We start from the raw sequence: 20144 nt of genomic DNA on the forward strand, positions 1-20144 counted from the left end.
TGAGACTCTGTCTGAAAAAAAAAAAAAAAAAAAAAAAATCCTAAACTAAACTCAGTGTTGAGGGTGACAAGAGTTCTGAAAGGCAGACTTGTCATTCAGTTCCCACCTCCACTTCTTTCTCGCTGTCCTCCCCAAAGCCAGGAACACCCAGACCCCACTTAGGCCCTCTGGTACCCATTCAGAAGGTCCCACAATCACACACAGAGATTATTGCACTCTTTTATTTACAGAAAACACACATAAAGCATTTCAATGTTCATTTAGCAAACTGATCCACTCTTTTTTTTTTTTTCTTTTTGGCACAAAGAAATATCACAGATGGACCCCGAGATCAATCAGAAGCTCATAAGATTCATCAGTCATCACTGGTCCAGGGGCGGCCACGAGACTCAGACAGACAGACAGCATCACCACAGACTGGAAACAGAAACAGGTCCACGTTCACCTCACAGTAAAAACCTGCCTCACCGACAGGCAAGGGCGGGCAGGAGGGGGCAGTTTCGCTGCTCTAAGGGGGAAAGTGGGTGTCAGGGGCAGGAAGCAGGGATGGGGAAAGGATGGACACCATTCATAAATTAGAGACAAGTGGTCCTCTTGTTTGTATCCTCTTACGTTGAATAGTAAGACAGTGCAAAAACTAGATACCCGACCACTCACCCTTTCAAAAGCTTGAGAAGTCACCTCGCGGGTGCCCGTGTGCGTGTGTGGATGTGTAAGTGTGGTGCTTGTAAACATTGTCACCGTCCGCACAGAGACCCAATATCCGTGTGTCTGAATGGGGTGGGGTGGGGGCGAGACCCCACTTCACGCGCCCTCTGCCCCAGTGATTCCCGTCCAAGACGTAGTGCAAATTTCAGAGACAAAAAGGGGCAGAAGGGAGTGGGGTGAGCTGAGGGAAGGAGGGACACGAAGATGAGGTGGGAGAGGGAGGGGGAAATAAGGCAACAGTTAAAAACGGTCCATTTTATCAAAACCTACACCGTGCGCCTCCCGCCCCCACCCGCGCCGCCCGGGTCACGAGAAGGGGCGGAAGTCCCGCTCCTCCACCAGGCTGACCGAGGGGTTCTTCAGCTCCTCCTCCGAGGCGGCGATCTTGTAGCCCAGCTGGGCCAGCACCTGCTGGCAGGCGTTCTGGGCAAAGGACACGATGTCGTAGGAGAGGCGGAAGCGCCACTTCTCGGCCGTGGCCGCCGAGTTTCGCACGGTGCCGTATTTGTGCTTGCCCAGGGTGGGGTCGCCCCGCGTGTTGTTCTGGATCCAGCGGGCCACGTGGCTGTCCAGCGGGATGCCCAGGAACCCGTAGATCTCCTCGGTCTTCTTCATGGGATTCCGGGCCAGGTCCTCGTAGCGCACCAACATGTACTTGCCCTTGAGCCACGGGGGCCGCATGAGGCCGGTGGACACGGAGTTGGAGAAGTCCTCGCACACCGTGGTCAGCTGCGTCACGTCCAGGTTGTAGGGTTTCCTCCCCGTGCCGTACCAGAGCCGCCAGAGCCGGTACGTGTCCCGGAAGGTCTCGCTGCGCGAAGCCAGAATGCCGCGGGGATCTCGGACCAGCTGGATGACCTTGAGGTTTAACCGCGGGTCTTCCACCAGGGCGCGCAGGTCGTTCACCTCGGGCACGCGCACCGTCTTGATGGCCACGTGGCTGCGCTCGCGGCACGCCTCTGCAGCCACCGTCAGGTTGAGTAGCCCGCACTTGCGCACGCAGTCCCCCTCCTCCAGGACCAGGTCGGCTGGCCCCGGAGGGTCGCACACAGGCCGGGAGCAGAGGACCCGGCTGGCCCCACGGCGAAAGATCCTGTCGGTGGTGTGGTTGACCGGCGGCGGCTTGATGTAGTTCTCCAGGAAGTAGAGGTCGCAGTCATAGAGGCTCCGCAGGAGGTCTCGGCTGGCGCCCAGCATGACCCGCCGGTCGGCCGGGCTCTTGCCCTGGGTGAAGCGGGGGATGAGTGTGTTCTGGACGTGGTAGAGGGGCTCAAACAGGTAGAAGACGTCCAGGTGCTGGTTGAAGAGCTGGCCCACGAAGGAGGAGCCGCTGCGCGTAGTGGCCAGGATGAGGATGTGGGTCTTGCGGGAAAGGTTGTAGGCGAAGGTGGGGCTCTCCTCGCACAGTCGCTCGGCCAGCCCGGCCTCCGCCAGCCCGGGGCAGGTGTGAAAGGACTTGGCGGTGAAGGTGCGGATGGCCGTGTACTGGATGGCAATGGAGGCCAGGGCAAGGAGGAGGACGGCCTTCCAGGAACATTGCATGGCTGGGCACCTTCATGGGGCTGTTTCTCCACGGGGCGAGGTCTGTGGGCAAAGGCAGCCAGTGGTCAGGTGCCTCCACGGTGGGGGCACTGGCTTGTCCCTTGGAAGAGCTGGTCTCCAGGGGACCCAGGGAAACGCCGGGCTCCCTGTCCAGTGCTCACCACACACCCTGAAGACCTAAGCGGCTTCTACACTAGACTACCGTTCTCTGGGGGACTCCTGGGAGCTTTGGGGAGCTGAACAAATATTCCTTGCACCCACTGCAGACAGCTGTGGAAGCCTCCTATCCTGAGCTCTGAGTTTCTTAGAGGGGCCTCACAGGGCAAGAGCCTGACTTTCCCTACTCCCACACTGAGGGAATGACCAGGGCCTGCCTCAAACCCTGCCCCTCCCGCCTGCCAGCGTTTCCCGCCCCCACGAGCTGGCGCCCAGTTCTCCAGGTGGTCCTCTTTCCTCTGTCCTCTGCCCATCCCTAGGGGGAAGAAGAGCCCCTATCAGGTGCCTCCATCTGACCCCAATCCCCTGAGCATGAAGGACCCCTGCAGACCATGGTCGGTGAGCTGCCAGCACGGCCAGGGAAGGTGGACAACTGTGTCAAGCCCCCTCCAACTCATGGATGCAGGTGACCACTTACTACAGATGTGGACGTCTGGGGCTCATGGAGTCTCTAAGAGTCTCTGGAGCAGAGACAGGTGCCCAGGGTCTGCTGAGAGGCAACCCTTCCCAGCACCCAGGGTCTGCTCCTAGTCTCTAGGGACAAGGGTCCAGGCCATGGAGGTCACATAACGCCCACGGACACAGAGTGAACTGGCCTGCAAAGAAGATCTCAGGGAGTCAGGGGCCTCTACTCTTACCTCCTGTGCCCCCTCTGCCCACAGAAGGGGGGCTGGGGAGGGACCATGGAGAAGCAGAAAGAGCAAATGGGGCTGCTTAGAGTCCAGGGTCAGGAGCCCACCTGAGCATCCTGCAGGCACCCTCTCTGGAGGCTGGCTCAGCTACCAGATCTGAGTGGGGACTGGGGCTGCCCCCAGGGAGAATGCAGTAGGGCTCAACCACTTACCAAAGAGGGGCTGCTCCAAGCTGGGGAGTCCACAGCCACCAGCGTCTCCAGGTCCAGCTGGCAGTCCCAGCCAGTGCGGCAGCCCTGTGGCCAGCAGACTGCAAGAGACAGGGAGGGGAAGGGCTCAGAAGGTGGAGCTGGGGTCTCAGTGCCTCCTCCCCACTCCTTCTCTTCTGTGTCCTGTGCCCCACAGTCTGCCCCAAAGGCCAGGCAATAAGGGCTCTGCCTGCTCTCCAGATCCATCCCTGACTCAGCGCCCCAAACAACCCAGTGCCATCTCTGATCCCCTGAGTGTGGCCCTCTGAGTCCTGGACTGTATCCCACTCCTTTACCTTCCTTGCCCACCCCACCACATCCTCCTAATAAACCGCAGTCCCTCTGCTCACACCAGAACCCAGCAGGCAGGGAGGCTGGCAAGGTTCTGCATTTTAAATCCATGAAACAATCCTAACCCTTTAAAATTCAACTTGTGCAGCGATTCCCCCAGGAAGCGGGTTAGCAGAAGTCAGCAAGGGCAGGGGGGCTCACCCCAGGCCTCCAGGTCGAAAGGGCACCTCCAACGCAGCTGGGGAGAGAGTCTTCTTCCAACCACACCGAAGTGACACCAGCTACCTGAAACTCAGAGCAAAAGTGGACCAGGGAGCATTCCTGACCTTGATGCAACTCACAGAGTCTGAATTAAAACACCAAGATCATCACATTATCTCAGTTAGCATCTATTGTGCCAAGCCCCTTCCCTGTATCAGCTCGTGTCCTTCTAGCAAGAACCAAATATAGAAGTCAGTATCTGCCCACTTCACAGGCGAGAAAGCCGAGGCACAGAGGTAGAGGAACCTGCCTGAGCTCTCAGGCCTGCTTTAAACCTCATCTGGTAGGTTCCCCAGAGTCCAGCTCTTTCCCTCTAAGGAGATTTGGCTTCCTGTTCCTCCAGCTTAAACGTATTTGGCCTTCAAACATGCATTCCATTACTGGCCCCAGCCCATTTGTGAATCAGCATGATGGGGACTGGGCAGGCAGATGCTTCTGAGGCTTAGAGCATGTTCCTCCCTTTGCTGTCTGGTCCTGTGGATCTGTTGGTTCACAGCTGATGGGTGAACTCAAGTGCTTTGTGAAGATTCTTCCCACACCCCACTATGTGGCATGAGTCCTTTGGGAGTGGGTGAGTGGATCCTCATTTCCCAAACCCGCAGTGCTGCCTGGCTCAGCTCACCCAACTTCTAGCACCGTGTTATTCCCCATAAGCACTCTCGGAGGTCAGGGTCCTCACTCCCACTGTTCAGATGGAGAAATCAAGTCCTGTTTTAAATATGAAATTTCACTTCTTTAGGAATCAGTGCCAGATCACCAAGTGGCAGGCAAGAGGGAAAGGGGCACAGTTTAGATTCTTAGGAATTTCTCAACGTGATCAGAGAAAAACCGCAATCCCAACCACACTGCATCCCACCCCCCCAACCTCATCCCATAGTGGCAGAGGATGCTGGCCTCCATCAGGGGGCTGGGCCAGGTACCCGGGGAGAAAGACCCCCCTACTTTACACCCAACTCCCCTGCAAGTGCAGGCCTGCTCTGCCCAAGTGCCCCAAGGCAAATGTGAATGGCTTTCAACAAACAGGCAGGGAATGTCATCAATAATCGTGCCAGGTCGTATTTTTAAGTTATTTAGGAGTCTGTTCTTTGGCTGCAGCATCATTTCATTTGGATGCACTTCCTTTGTATTTATTCACAGACATCTATCAGAACTCCTGTATGTGCTGGGCACTGTTCTAGATGCTATGGGTCAAATAATACCAAGGAAGGCAAGCACTTGCTGGGCATTCACAATGTTCCTCCCAGGCACATGCTTCTTTCACAGCCATCAGCTCATCGCACCCTCATGCCAGTTCTATGAAGTTGATACTGTCACAATCCCATTTTACAGATAAGGAAGCTGAGGCCCCTCAAGGTTAGATAACTTCCCCAAGCTCACACCCCTAATAAGGAGCCAGGATTCCAGCCGAGGCAATGTGCTAGGAAGTCCGCATTCAAATCCTTTTCCCTAATTCCACTCATATTCCACCCTCCTTGGTCCTCATCAAGACAGGAAACTGAATCCTTAAGGCGTCTTCACTTAATTCTGGGGTTCCAATTCCAAAAGCAGAATTCACCCTAGGGTTTTATTTAAAGAGGAACATCTTGCCATCTTGCTAGGGAGGGGGCCATTTGAGTTTCTTCCCCCAACTCTTCCTCCACCCAGAGAAACTTAAGGCCAGGACTGGAAGCTGCTGCTTTGCTAATAAATCAGAAGTCACTGAAGCAGCTGGATGTTATAAATCCCTAAGACAGCGAGACTCGGCCTCATAAGGTGCGGCCTGGACACCGAGGAGGGGAATGCGTTTGAAGGCCCAGCCACAGGCCATTCCCTTGTACCCCCGGGGAGGGCAAAGCCTGGGCATGGGAATGAGAAGATGGGGGAAGTCCAGCCCTCCTGGAAATGCCCCCACTCTCTCAACCTGGCAGAGCTGGGCCTGGGGCTGGCCAAGTGTCCTTGGTATGCTAAAGGCATCTGCCCTGGAAACCAGAGGCCCCGGGGCCAGGTCCTGTTGTTCCCAAGGGAGCCTTAGCCACTGCAAAAGACTCCTCAATGCCCTCACCCTCCAAGCCAAACCGTGACCCCCAGAGCCCATCCCCTAGGCTTCTAGCAACCTCTGGTCTGCCCTCCCTCTACCTCTGCTTAGTAAAAATCCAAGCAAACCTTGGATACAGGAGACCAGGATCCTGGTCTCTGTTAGAAAGCAGGCAAGTTGGTGAACCTTTAGTCCCCATAGAAAGCTCAGATTTCATTATCAGCCAACTTGAGATGAGGGCACAGACTGGGAGCAGCGAACAGCTCTATGCTGGAGAACTGTAATTCACAGTAACAGCTCACACCCTAAAACATGCCTCCTGGATCTGTCACTCAGCAGGTGTGTGGGCCTGGGTGATTCACCAGCTGACCCTGAGCCTCAGTTTCCCCATCCATAAGGTGGGCATATCTACAGTAGTGCTGGTAAGAATTGAAGGTCTTAAAGCATTTAGTCAATGCCAGGCATACAGACACGATCCAGCCTTTGACACCAGCCCTACTGATCCCAGCTCAGCCACTTACTGGCTGAGAGATCTTGGCTAGCTTTCTTCATCTCTCTGGGCCTCTGTGTTCACACATGCAAAAATGGGGATAATTATAACAAGGCTGTTGTGAGGACTAATTAGTGAGTACAGTGCCTGACGCAGGGTAAGCACTCACTAAATGTCAATTAATATCGTCATCAGTAAATGTCTGCTTTGCTTTCCATCTCAGGAAAGGGCCTAGAACAAATGATCCTGCAGCCCACGGGGTCTGGTTCTACCCACCGCCCCTTCTTCCTGCAGCTCCTCTCCTGGCCTGGGAACTTCTTCCTGCTGAGCCACCGCAGTGGCTTTCCTGCTGCCCTCTAGTGACCACATCCTGCGGTGCCGCCTCATAGTCCTGTCACCTCTGCTGTATTCAGAATTCTGGGGCTGTTGGCTACAACCTGATATGAGGATGCAGCCAGCAGGAGGTGATGTTGCAAGATGCAGTGAGGTGTGAGGATGGCACGCCCACTCAGGCTGCGGCCTCTGCTCTGTGCACCCCCACCTCAGCCGCATCGGCAGAGCCCAGCAGCAACAGGCAGCCTCGCCTCCTCCCAAGGGCCTCTCCTGCTCATCTCATGGTGCTCTGTCAGGGAAGGAGTACAGACCTGAATGTCACAGGCAGGATTGGCCCACACAGCCTCTGCCTTTCCCTGGCTGGGTGACCTTGAACTCACCCCCTGGTCTCTCTGTGCCTGGGTTACACCATAGATCCAGTGATGACTGAAGGGCCTCCCGGCTCTAACCCTGGTGTTCTCTATAATCCCAGAAAGGCCCCAGACTTCATTCTCAGACAGCAGACAGGGGGACCCTCCATTGGGAATGGGAAAAACCCAGTCTTCTCCCAGGAAGATTCTAGGGCTGGGCATCTCTGTCCCTCACCTCAGCCTGATCCGTGGCAGACCCAGGGAGTGGGGGCCTTAGAACCTAGCGGTGCTGCCCTCTGCCAAGTTAGCCCCACATTCTGCTGTAGAGAAATCCCATGAAACCCAGGGCTGAGGTCTTGGTTCACCTGTTCTGGGCCACAGACCCTTCGAACCACAATCTCTCCCCTTAGAAATGCCACTAGTGCCCACAATTTTACACACACAATTTAGAAGTTTCCCAAACCTCTGAAAGCCCACGCATGGACACCCCACCCTTTCCCAGAAGCTTAACCTCTTCCTTATTAGCATGTCCAGGGGACTGTCTTTCCAACTGACTGTATCAGAGAAGCCTCCTCAGACATGAATATACTGATAGAAACAGTCACTCAGCATATATAAGTTTCAAAAGCTAGAGCCAGAAAACACATGTGTAATAGTACACCACCATTTCAGATTTGTTTAAGGAGGTGGACATGTATATTTGCATATATGCATAAACAATCACTGAAAGAGTTTGCACTGAACTAGTAACAGGAGATGCCCCAGATGGAGGGGGCCTCAAGGAGACTGAGGTAGGAGGAGACACCGTCTACACTGTGTCAAGGAGACACAGTGAAGCCACTCCATGTAGGAAGTAGAGGAGTGATTGATGACAGGGTGTGGTACTGAAAATCAGCCCTGGCATCTCACTGTGCCTCCCACCCTCCCCCCGGGCACTGCCAGCCAGCTCTCCCCACCCCCATTTCCAAGGTACCAGGGTCAAAGGCACTGCTTTTCCACCAGAAATGGGCTTTGTCTGCTCAGGTGGGCCACTAAGGACAGTAGGCAGCTGGGGACTGCTGAGACACAGGGCCAGAGCTGAACGGAAGCTGGATTTCAGAGGGGGCCTGGGGCTACAGGAGCAGCTGAGCCCTGGGTTGGGGAAATGACTCTTCCCCCAGACATTTATCCCTGAAAAACTACTGTGAAGCCTTGGGGGATAAAGAAGCAACACAGTGAGGGTGGAGGAAGAACCTAAACATCGTCTTTCCGGACAAACTCAGGAGCCGTGATGAATGGGGCCCCAAGGCTCTGGGGTCCCAAGAACTGGAGCAAGGTATAAGGGAATGGGGCAGGGAGGGAGGAGCTGGCAAACAGGCCTCTAGGATGGAGACTGCAGAGAGGAAATGCTTACTCCCTGGCTCTGACGTAGCCAGCACTGATCCACCATAAATGTTTGTTTAGTTAAGACTAAAACACATAAAACAGCAAGGTGTTTTTCTCTAAGGAAAACGAGGTGATGAAAATGAGGCAAGGCAAGGGGAAAACAAGAGTATAAGAGTCTGAAAGAACCAGAGGCCAAGTCAGTGTACAAGAGTCACACCATGTGTGGGCTACTGAGCTAAGTCAGAGCTTCCTGGCAGCCAGTAGGAAAAGGGAAATATTTCATTTACTTGTTTCACAGGACCCATGAGATAAAGATTAAAAAGCATCCACTCAAGAGATATCCAGCTATTCCTGACACTGAATTCAGTGCAAGATTTCTCCCGAGGGAGCTCTTACAGAGCCCTGTGCGTATGCCACCATGAACCCGTCCTCAAGACTTTGTACCTAAGAAATCCAAAGATGAGTTTCATGGGACAGTGTCCTAGAGCATCCTTCCATGTGGGCAGTATGCCAACACACAATCCAACCAGTGCAATCTTCTAGGAGGGTGAGCTGCTGGGATCCAGACTCAGCCTCTGTGGTCTAGGTCAGCCCAGTGGACCCCTTCTCTTTGGGGTCATGCCCACCTCAACTTGAAACCCTGTGAGGTCTATGGACCCTCTCTCCAGAACCTGGACCACCGCAAACATGGTACTTGCAAACAATCCCTAGAGTCCCTGGGCCCCACAGGCAGAACCACTACATCTTTTGGGCACCTCCAGTGGGGACAAGCTCTCACAGTCATGGTTTCCAAGACAAGCACCTGGAGAGCGATGGGTCTACCGATTTTTCACTATCAGCAGGGATGCCCAGCTGCCTCCTATGAGAGCCGGTGTCTCCAGGACAGAGCACTCGAATGTCCACATGATACCCATGGATGTCTCAAGCCTCCTGGAGAAGGTGCCCACAGGCATTCGGGGAAGCAGTCTGGGGGGTGTTTAGGCACCCCAGCTGTGGGGCCACAGAGGCCTGGATTTGCATTGCACAAGGCACTTAACCTCTATAGGCCTCACTTGTCCTTATGTAGGAAATGGGAGAAATGGTCACAGAATCTAATATTTGGGCAGTGAGACAGAAGGCCGATGGGTGCCCACAGCTTAACACAGTGGTAGGCACAGAGCAAATGCTTATTAAGGGCCATGACCATGATTTTTATGGACTACTAAATGCACAAAGAGGCACCACTGGCCTGGAAATGTTTTTAAAAGTTAAAACAGATGCCACAGCCTGCTCCACTGAAGTGCCAGCAGCCTGCGTAGTTGGAGACCCTGACTTGTGGCTGCAGAGACCTTGCCTGGGGTAAGGAAGGCACCTCACATCCTGCCGTGGAGGGTGGGAGTGGGAGGGGGGTGGTCCCAAACCCAACCTGAGGGGAAAGTTTTCCCCAGCAGTGGGGAGAGTGGCTGACCTCCTGGCCACGACACAAGGCCCCAGTGTGCCCAGCTCCTCTGGGGGAGGGATGAGTCAGAAGGTCCCGGTTCCCTGTCTCAGGCCAGTCCTGGTACAGCCTGGCCTGTGGTAGGCGGGACTCTACAGCCCCGACACTGGGCGGAAAAGCCCCGGTTTCCTGTCCTCCGCCCCACCAAGAAGCCACAGCCAGAGTTGGAATAGTACCGAGGCCCCACCCCCTGGACACGGGGCTCCGGCCCATCCTCCCAGCTTCAAGGAGGGGAAACATCAACAGGAGCTGGAACTCAGGCAGCTGCTGCCGGCCAGGCTGGGAGAGGGGCCCGCCTGTCTCTGGATCCAGGAGTCTCCAGCCTGGGCCACCTGCATATTAGGCCATTAGGCCTGGCTGGCCCCGTGGGGACGAGGACTGTGGGTGGAGAATCAATAGGATCCTGAGCCTTGAGACTGTCACATGGGATGGAGGAGGCTGCAGACGCGGATACTCAGAGATGATCACAGACCTGGCTTCCATCAGGGGATGCATCCCACAGGCCAGGTGCCACTGCCACCTTTCACAGACGAGGAGCAGTGAGGCTTAGCAAGTGTGGGAACTTGTTCAAGCATGCACCTCTAGCCTGTGGTGGTGCTAGGATTCAGACTTGGCTCTAAAGAATCCCAAGCCCTGGCCACCGCCGCCGCCGCCGCCGCCGCACTCACGGCGGGTGCCCGCGCCTCAGAGTTACCAATTTATTCTTGCGACTCCTCTACTCTCGTCATCTGACCTCATGGATGAACTTCAGGATGTTCCGCTCACAGAGATCAAACCACTTCTAAATGATAAGAATGGTACACAAAACTTCCAGGACTTTGACTGTCAGGAACATGACATAGAAACAACTCATGGTGTGGTCCACGTCACTATAAGAGGTTTACCCAAAGGAAACAGACCAGTTATACTAACGTATCATGACATTGGCCTCAACCATAAATCCTGTTTCAATGCATTCTTTAACTTTAAGGATATGCACGAGATCACCCAGCATTTTGCAGTCTGTCATGTGGATGCCCGAGGCCAGCAGGAAGGTGCACCCTCTTTCCCAACAGGGTATCAGTACCCCACAATGGATGAGCTGGCCGAAATGCTGCCTCCTGTTCTTACGCACCTAAGCCTGAAAAGCATCACTGGTATTGGAGTTGGAGCTGGAGCTTACATCCTCAGCAGATTTGCACTCAACCATCCAGAGCTTGTGGAAGGCCTTGTGCTCATTAATGTTGACCCTTGCGCAAAAGGCTGGATTGACTGGGCAGCTTCCAAACTCTCTGGCCTGACAACCAATGTTGTGGACATTATTTTGGCTCATCACTTTGGGCCGGAAGAGTTACAGGCCAACCTGGACCTGATCCAAGCCTACAGAATGCATATTGCCGAAGACATCAACCAAGACAACCTGCAGCTCTTCTTGAATTCCTACAATGGCTGCAGAGACCTGGAGATCAAGAGACCCACACTGGGCCAAAATGATAAATCAAAAAAATTAAAGTGTTCTACTTTACTGGTGGTAGGGGACAATTCGCCTGCAGTTGAGGCTGTGGTCGAATGCAATTCCCGTCTGAACCCTGTAAATACAACTTTGCTAAAGATGGCAGACTGTGGGGGACTGCCCTAGGTAGTTCAGCCTGGGAAGCTCACCGAGGCCTTCAGGTACTTTTTGCAGGGAATGGGCTACATACCATCTGCCAGCATGACTCGGCTCGCCCGATCACGAACCCACTCAACCTCGAGTAGCCTCGGCTCTGGAGAAAGTCCCTTCAGCCGGTCTGTCACCAGCAGTCAATCAGATGGAACTCAAGAATCCTGTGAGTCCCCTGATGTCCTGGACAGACACCAGACCATGGAGGTGTCCTGCTAAGCAGATTGCTCCTCCCCTGGACCATTGCAAGTCCATCCTTCTTCAAATGACCACTCCATAATATAACATTTCATCCATGTAAACTGGCCTCTACTATCTTTAACTCATGCATGGCCACTGAACCTCTCTCTAGTAGCCTGGATTTATCATTCTCTCTGCCTGTCCACCCCCTTTTTTGTATAGCCCAAGAACCACTTCCATGCCATACTGTAACATTCCAACATCTTTAGCTGATCAGATCTCTCCATCTCCTCTCTTGCCAGCTTTTTCCCGTGCTCCCCCAAGTATGTATCGGATAAGATTCTTTGATCCCAACTCTGTGTGTGTGCAAGCACGTGTGTCTCTGTGTGTGTGTGCATAGTTGTGTGGTTTTAGACACGCTTTCTTGTAGTGCTTCTGCAAAAAAACAAAAAAAGGGACTTATTTTGCATTCTCAATGGTGTTTTTAAGGGAATTAGGCAGAATAGATTTCTAGGTTGGGTAGGCCACTGCGTTCTCTTTTGTTTGCAAATTGGTCAACAAAATTTGCAGAGTGATTTCAGGAGAGAGCAGCGCTGAGGAATGTGGAAAATCATAATTGCCATCTGGACCTTTGATTGATTGTGAGCAATAGTAGAAGGGTGCCTATTACATAGAGAGACTCCTTCTGTACAAATGAATTTCTGTATACTCTTCTATAAATAAAAGGGAGGAATATATTCTGCTGGAAGCCCATGAACCATCGGTGAGGTTCCGATACAACACAGAGTTTTTTCCAAGGAGTGAATGTGGCTTAATTACTGGACTCTCTTAGCACAGGAAGGTGGAAACAAAATGCCAGGCCTCTGCTCTGAAGAGTAAAACTGCTGTCGCTGCAGTATCTTATACTGGACATCCACATAACCACAAGAAGTGCCTCTTAGGTCTATGACGGAGAGTGTCTCCATTCCTCAGTTCCCAGAGAGGGGAGAGGTATGGCCTAAAAAGCATGTAGATGGTGGAGAAATGGGTGGGGGAAGAGGAACAGTCATTAACATAGTATCATGTTTAATAAGTATGGCCTTGATTTCAGTAGATGTAATGGAAGCCAAATTAAATTGATACAGAACTCATTTCTCAGAGTCTTTTTTTTTTTTTGGAGACACAGTCTCGTTCTGTCACCCAGGCTGGAGTGCAATGGCGCAAACTTGGCTCACTGGGTTCAAGCGAGTAGTAAAGCTGTATATGTCTCATTGTTTAAAAAAAAAAAAAATCCCAAGCCCTGGCCCTAATCACAGAGCTAAAACCCTCAGGCCACACCAAGAGCGTCACCCAGCCAGAGGGAGGGAGAGGGAGCACCAGGGCCAAGGTTGCCACCAGGGTCCCAGGACACATTGGTGCCGATCCCAATCATAGCATTCACCCCCGACCCAGATATTGGTGAATCTGATACCTCCTGGCCATCCCCCAGGATCAGGTCCCTGGGGCATCCGCTGGTGGGGATGGGGGGCTGCCAATGTGGCCATTCCTGGTTGGTTCCCCTGGCATACCAATAGTTGTGTGCCATCTCACCGCTTCCCAGAGGGTTCTCCCTCCCCGGCTGAATGACAAGAATGAAAATGATCCCAAGTGAGTGTGGACATGGGACTGCTGCACCTGATAGGCAGAAGCCCAAACACACAGTGCTCCCCACACAGTGGCTCCGGGTCTGGGCTAGACAAGCAGTGGGAGCTTTGAGTGGTTTTATGACCAGGGAGCCCAGGAATGCCCAAATCCTATGCCACCAAAAAGACACCAAAGAATGTCTTTATTACCATCTGGTCTGAAACAGTCTGGAATGGGGCATTGGGTTTGGGCTGTCCACCCAGTTGAGGCTTCCCTGCTCTCTAAGCCCAAAGCTTATCACCAGCCCACAGCTGGTCCCAAGGATGCCCTTGGGCCGAGATGCCAGGGAGGCTCACCCTGTCACCCCTCTTCTGCTGGGTGAGAAGCATTAGGAGGGGCCACAGCTCCACCCACTGGGCATATGGCCAACCAGATGAGTGTCTCTGCCTGCCATCAACAGGGACCTCCATTGTAGAACACAATGGCGGCTGCTCATAAACAATGGCGGCCTAGCACCTTGGTATGTACCTTTCACGCCTCACCTCGTTGGATCCTCTCTGCATGCCTAGGGGTAAGAACTACAGCTGAATCAATTTCACAGGTTCGGGACTGAGGCTCAGAGAGGTTAAGGGATTTGTTCACGCAACTCGGAAGCGGCAGGAGGAGAATGGATTTCAGGCTGTGGGGGTTGTGTGTGAGGTGCATATGCGAGTGAGGTCCTCATCTCTCCAAAGCTTTCCCTAAAGGCTTTCCCTTCCATCCCCACTCTGACCTCCTAAAATGTCCATATCACTCCATTCAGCTTTGTTGACCGTTTTTGTGTGTCATAAATGGCTAGGAACAGCATAACAGCATAAACAGAGGGTGAAACCCAGACCTGAGTCCTGGGCAGCCTTAACCCTTTGTGATTCTCAGGTACCCAGGTGAAGGGAGGTCACACACCTCTTCCAGGGCAGGAGAGGGGCTTAAATGGCATCTGTCACATAAAGCTGTTAGCATAGTGGCTGGCACACAGTAATCTCTCAATCAGTGATACCTTCAGAATGTCTGCAGCAGGCTCATCTCTCTGTTTCACCTGCCCTGCAGAATCCTTGAAGGAGAGCACCAGCCCCCCTTCATCTCCCTCTCCTAGCTCTCTCCTATCCCTCCTCCCCAAGTGCCAAGCTTGGGGCCCCTACACACCGCAGGGACTCAGTGAGTCCTAAACAAGTCACTGACACTGGCAGAAGCTCGGGAGAAAAGGAGCCACGCCTTCTTCCCCATCCCTGAGAAGGAGACAGCATTCCTGACAATTCCCAGCCCACCACCTTCCAGCTCTAATCAAGGAGCAAACACAAAGAGGGAATCTCTAAACATTTAGGAAACGTGGGAACCCTGTGCCCCCATGCGGCACCATGGGGATTTATAAAGAACAAATCATGCCTGACAAACTTGATAGCTTTCTTGATAGAATTACAAGACGGGTAGATGAAGGAAACGCAGGCAGGGTAATATATCTCGATTTTTAGCAAAGCATTTGATACAGCGCCTCGAGTAATCTTACAAAATTAATTCAAACAGACTTGGCCCTAAGCACTTGTCATGAGGCATAATAGCAAGAGGGGGCAGGTCCCAAGGGCCCCGGTGGAGGAGGCAAGCCCAGAGGAAGGGGCTGGAGGGCCGCAAGTCTGGGAGTGGGGGCAGGGCTGCCAAGCCTCAGCATTGGGTCAGATCTTATCTAACATCTTCATTAATGATCCTGAGAGAGGGAGTAAACAGTCCGTTAATGAAATTTGCAGAGGATATTAAATTGGAAGGTGTTGTGAACACCAATGAGGAGAGCAAAATGGTCCAGAGACACCTGCGGGAGGTAGAACGTTGGCAGGAAACTGAGAGCTGGGAGGGGGTATCCATGGGGGTGCTGGGCAGCAGCTGGGGCTGCTTGGAGAGCCAGCAAGAAGGGAAGGGCATCCCCAGGGCTGGTGTGTAGCTGAGAGAGGCTACAACTAGCTTGGGCTCTGGCCATACAAGCAAACCCCAGAAATCTCACTTTTCCCATCTGTGAAATAGAAGGGCCGGCAGATAAAGAGCAGGCTTTGCAGCTCTGACAGCTGGTTGTGATGGGCGTGGGATGTCTTTAAGGGGCCTGGAGCTGAAGCCCATCTTACAGGAGGGGAGGAGGGAGCCCTGCCATGGAGCAGGGAACCTGAGGGCCATGGAGGGGAGGGCTGCAGTGAGAGAGAAAGGCCGGTAAGGCAGACCGGCTCAGGCATCAGTGGCACTCAGGATCTCCCCTAGCTGCACTCCTCAATGCTGCTGAGGCAGGCACTGGGGGGGGGGGAGCTCCTCACCCTGCCCCAGCAGGCAGGATGACAACTGATCAGCAGCTGCTCAGGCTGAAGCCCCAAGCCTGTCCAGACTCGCAGGGTATGCTGGGAACACTTGGGCGCTAGAGGTTCTAACTTGGGGTTAGGAGAGTGTGCAGGATCTGTAACCTTTCTGAAGAGCTCCCTAACCCTCTCTGGCTGATCAAGAGGGAGATAGATGCTTCTCCAGCCAGATGAACCAGCCTCTCTAGGATCTCTAGGACCTGGACCTCTTCTGCTCCTCTCTGTCTGCCCCAACCCCTAGGGGCTCCAGGGCTGACCCCTTCCTTTAGCGGGAAGGCTGAAGCAGGAAGCTGCCTGTCCATCTGGATTTACTCCCACAAGGCTGCTAGACAGGTAGGGTCTGAACAAAACCCAGAACTGCCTAACACTGTGCCAGGCCCTCAGGAACCTGAAACAAATGCTCTGTAGAAAGAAATGGCTGGCTGCTTCCCAGCTAGGGGTGTGCCGAGGCTGCTGGGGAGAGGCTCTTTCAAAGCAGGAGGCCAGCCCAGCCAGATGTGAGGACCACCTGCTGGGACCGAGGGTAAGGATCTAGGTGAACATGCTTGGGGAGTTTCTTCTAATGTCCTGACTTAATTCCTAGGAATGGTGCTTTGGAACACTTACTATGGCACCATTCTAAATGTGTCTCATATATTACCGCATTTGATCTTCACAACAACGCTATCAGGTAGGTGTTACTTTCTCCATTTACAGAGGGGGAAACTGAGGCAGGGAGCGGTAGCCATGAGGCCAGGCACCTAGCCAGAAGGTCCATGGGAGAAGCAGCAGCCTGCCAAGAGTCACAGCAACAGCTGTGAGGCATCCGATGGCGGGACCCCAGTGGGTGGGGAGAGGCAGCCCCTCTGACGGGGAGGCCAGAGCCTTGCCCACCCCTCAGTCCCCACCAAAGGGAGTTGGTCCAAGTCCCGCCACACTTGTGGAGCCTGGTTTTACTATATGTTTCCCTTCTCCCCCACCACAGCCGCTACACTGAGTCCTCTGAACAAGTCTGTTTCCATGGAAACCATACAGTGACTCAGGGCTTCGGGACCTTCTCTGAACCAGATTATGAATATAAAATGCTCCCTCCCCGCACCAATGCAGAGTGGAGTTGGGAAAGTAAAGAGAGACCCACAGCAGACAAGGGAGGGAGACAGAGGGGTAGGAAAGTGGAATCCAGTAGGACATGAACCTGGCCCTCCAGGGAGGGCCTGGCACTTGGGCCCCTCCTGTAGACTCAGTGGAACACAGAGGTACTCCTCCTCCCATGCGACCCCTCTATCAGCCCCATCAGCACCACTCTTGCCCAGGAGCTAGGGCCCTGTCGGCAAGGGTTGGGGGGAGAGTGGTCAGGAGGATACATCCCTCTCCCAGCAGGGGCCTGTGCCTCGCAGAGATGGCTCAGGGGCCAGGACAGAGGGAAGCTTGACTTTGGATGTTGAGAAGGAAACCTCTGGCCAAAAGCATTGCAACTACTCAGCAAAGAGGGAGATTTGGATTTTAGGGAAAATTCATTTCTGCTTTGAGATGGGGAAGCTGGGTGTTGAGTGAAGGGGGCTGGGGGTGGCACCTAGCCATGATTTCAAAGACCCAGCAGAGTTTGGGGGATGATTAGCAAAGACTTGCTCTCCCTGGCACCCTTCCCCTCCCCACCCCACCACCGTGAAGCAGCCTGGCCTAGGGCTGCTCACCGCCAGGATGAGGGACTGGCAACAGGAAAATGAAAGGTGTCATGCCAGGCTCCTGGCCTCCTGCAGGGAGGGGTTCAAGGCCCAAGGGCAAATCCACCCACTCCTTTCCCCAGCAGCTCCTAAAGACCCGGGAGGGAGGGGAATGGAATAGTTTGGAAGCCTGATACCTCCCTGGTGAATGCAATGTGTGAGTCATGACGGTGAAAGCACTTTGAAAAAGAAACAGGGTCATCATGATGCCTGGAAGTGTCCCCACTGCTGAGGACAGGAGCCTGGGAACTGCCTGCCCAGGTAAGGTCTCTGCCTGAGACAGCGGGCCCCACCGCAAGGGGCTGAGGAACCTCTGAAGGTAGACACCTGGCCCACTGGTTCCCACCTGCTTGGCTCTGACGTCCCTGTGCTTGTCAAAGCAGCTTCCTCCCAGCCAGAGTGCCTGACTCCTGCACCTGAGCCTGCCCCCAGCTCCTCCCACCCCTCCAGAAGATGCTGGACTGAATTTCTGTCCTTGACTGGACAGCCACCTCCCCTGCCCCAGCCTCCAGCTCCCTGTCAATGGCCCAAGCCCATCTTCGGGCACCTGGACACTAGGAGTGGCCCTTACCTAGGGAGTACCCTGCCCAGGAGCAGTTTTAAGTCCACCAAGAGGAAGCCGGCCCCAGAGCAGAAGAAAGCAGTCCTGCGAAAGGGCAGGCCCGAGGTGGGGGAGGGGGCACACCTGAAATCAGGCCAAGGTGCCAACCCAGGACAACCCCCGGGTCTCACCTTCCTCAGGCAGCCTGGCCTTTTAACGGCCAGCATCCCATCTAGGGCTACTCTGGGCTGCTACCGCGAAAGCCAGCACTGGGTCCCTGGAGCCTGGGAGGGGCTGCTCCCCCGGTCCTACCCAGAGAAGAGCGGGAAGGTTGTTCCGGCTTCCCGTGGGGGGCTCTGCACCATCCGGCGGCTCCGGCCCCACAGGGGCCCAGCTCATCGCAGCGGTCTGGGTGCGGAGGCCGGGCCAAGCGGAGGCCGGGCCAGGGCTGGGAGCAGGAAGCAGGGAACTGCGCCCCCGCCTCCGGGTGCAGCTGGGTTTGGAAAGTTGGTGCCGGCGCGGGGACCTCAGGGTCTCAAGGCGCCTCCGCAGACCCTAACCAGGTGGGTTGTGGGGTGGTGAGCCCGGAGCAGCCCCCGAGTGCGCTCCACAGCTGAGGGGAGCCAAGCGCCTCGGGGACCACCGCGCGTCTCAAGTTTGCTGCCCTTCTCTAATGGGGGCAGGGAGGGCTAGGGTGATCGCTGCTCTCACCAGCCACCAGCCTCGGCAGCCCCTTCCTGCGCCCAACACGCCGCCGTCCCTCGCCGCCGCCACCCCTCCGCGCATCGCCAGTAGCTGCTGTCCCCGAACGGAGGGGCGTCTCCCACCGCGCCCGCGCCCCTCCCGGCTGCTGCAGCGGAGTGTCCGCTCCCGCCCGCCCGGGACCCCGCGGGGCCCGGCCAATACCTGGTCGGGGGCGCGCCGGGAGCAGCTGCAGCGCCCAGCGCCGGCTCCATCCTCGGGTCTGGAGTCAGGGTCGCCGGGGGCCCGCGGGTGGCGGCGGGGGCAGCAGCGGCGGCGGCATCCTCCGCCTCCCGTGCCCTCCTCCTCGGCCTCCCTCCTCCCTCTTCTTCCTCCGACTCCGCGCGCGGCTCACGGGCCCCTCTTCATGGCCCGGGGGCGCGAGCCCGGGGCGGCAGAGCAGCTGAATGCGTTCTCCCCGGCCCGACACGGGACCCGGGGCCGGGGCTCAGGGACCCGAGAGACGCCGGGCCAGGGGCCGGGACCCGAAGCGCCGCAGCCCCGGGCGCCGGGGGAGAGCAGCAGCCGCAGGCGCCGGAGCCTCTCGGAGCGCCCGCCCGCGTCCCCGAGCCAAGAGCAGCGGCGGCAGCGGCTGCTACAGCGCCGAGCGAGCGGCGGGCGCTGCGGTCCCGGCTCCACCCCCGAGCCGCCCGCCCCTTCTCCTCCCCACCCCTTCGGCGCGCGCCTTCCCGCCCCCCGCGCCGCCCCAGCCGCGAGCGCCCCGTACACCCACTCCGCAGCCAGGCTCCAGAGCCCGCGCCCACCCACCCGCCGGTGGCAGCCACGCCCACCACCGGGGCTTCGCGCGGCCGGCGGGCAAGGGCACCGGCTGTCTCTGGCACCTCTCCGCGTAGCCTCCCTCTCCCTTACCCCCGAGGGCGCTGCTGGCCGGGCCGCCAAAACCTTTCGCCCGAGCGCCCCCAGCCGCGGAAGTCCGGCTGGAGCCCCAGCCTGGCCCCTGGCCCAGCTGTCCTTTACCTCTTCCCCAGCCAGCTGCACAGAGGGACTTCAGAACCCAGAATTGAAGCCAGCCACCTCTGTGTGCAATACCTCGACACACACTCCTAGCCCTTCCTCCTCCCCCGCCCCTCTGCTTCTCAAGTGTGGGGATTAATTATTTGTCCCTGTTGCAGTTGTCCCTCTTGGGCAGGGTCAGGGGGTGTCTTAATGGGACTTTAGAGTGGGTTTGCTGGCTGACCGTCTTCTAGGCCGCTCCTCCACCCTGCCCACCTTCTTCCTACCAGACTGCCCCTGGCCTTCTGGGTGGAAATCTGGAGCCACCACTGCTTTTATGGGTGAAGGATGGGGACAGAGCTGACCAGCCGAGCACCTTGGTCCTCTATCCTCTGCACAAATATTGACTGAGCATCTTCTGCAGGCCTGGCCTGCACAGGCACCAGGGACTGGTTGGTGAACCTCTCAGAGTGGAGTGGAGGAGA

General features: G+C 55.6%; 1 protein-coding gene and 1 pseudogene across 3 annotated transcripts; one reads left to right on the forward strand and one right to left on the reverse strand.

The window, feature by feature from the left end:
• Nucleotides 1–205: 205 nt before the first annotated feature.
• CHST1 (carbohydrate sulfotransferase 1) lies at nt 206–19343 on the reverse strand. 3 transcript variants are annotated; one of them, XM_010371040.2, is made up of 4 exons: nt 18871–19343; nt 3839–3922; nt 3311–3408; nt 206–2292 (listed from the first exon to the last, which is right to left on the reverse strand). In XM_010371040.2, exon 4 carries the CDS (start codon nt 2248–2250, stop codon nt 1015–1017), a length of 1236 nt encoding a protein of 411 aa, XP_010369342.1. In that variant the 5' UTR covers nt 2251–2292; nt 3311–3408; nt 3839–3922; nt 18871–19343; the 3' UTR covers nt 206–1014. The 3 variants fall into 3 exon arrangements, with proteins under 3 accessions (XP_010369342.1, XP_030774764.1, XP_030774763.1); XM_030918904.1 differs by having other exon boundaries at nt 208–2292; nt 3839–3918; XM_030918903.1 differs by having other exon boundaries at nt 208–2292; nt 3839–3928.
• Nucleotides 10604–11861, forward strand: LOC104668374 (annotated as a pseudogene).
• Nucleotides 19344–20144: the final 801 nt, after the last annotated feature.

Source organism: Rhinopithecus roxellana, chromosome 15, assembly GCF_007565055.1.
Source record: "Rhinopithecus roxellana isolate Shanxi Qingling chromosome 15, ASM756505v1, whole genome shotgun sequence".
Lineage (NCBI taxonomy): Eukaryota > Metazoa > Chordata > Mammalia > Primates > Cercopithecidae > Rhinopithecus > Rhinopithecus roxellana.

Coding starts and splice junctions, on each gene's coding strand:
- CHST1 (XM_010371040.2), bottom strand. CDS start 2,250: ATGCAATGTTCCTGGAAGGCCGTCCTCCTCCTTGCCCTGGCCTCCATT.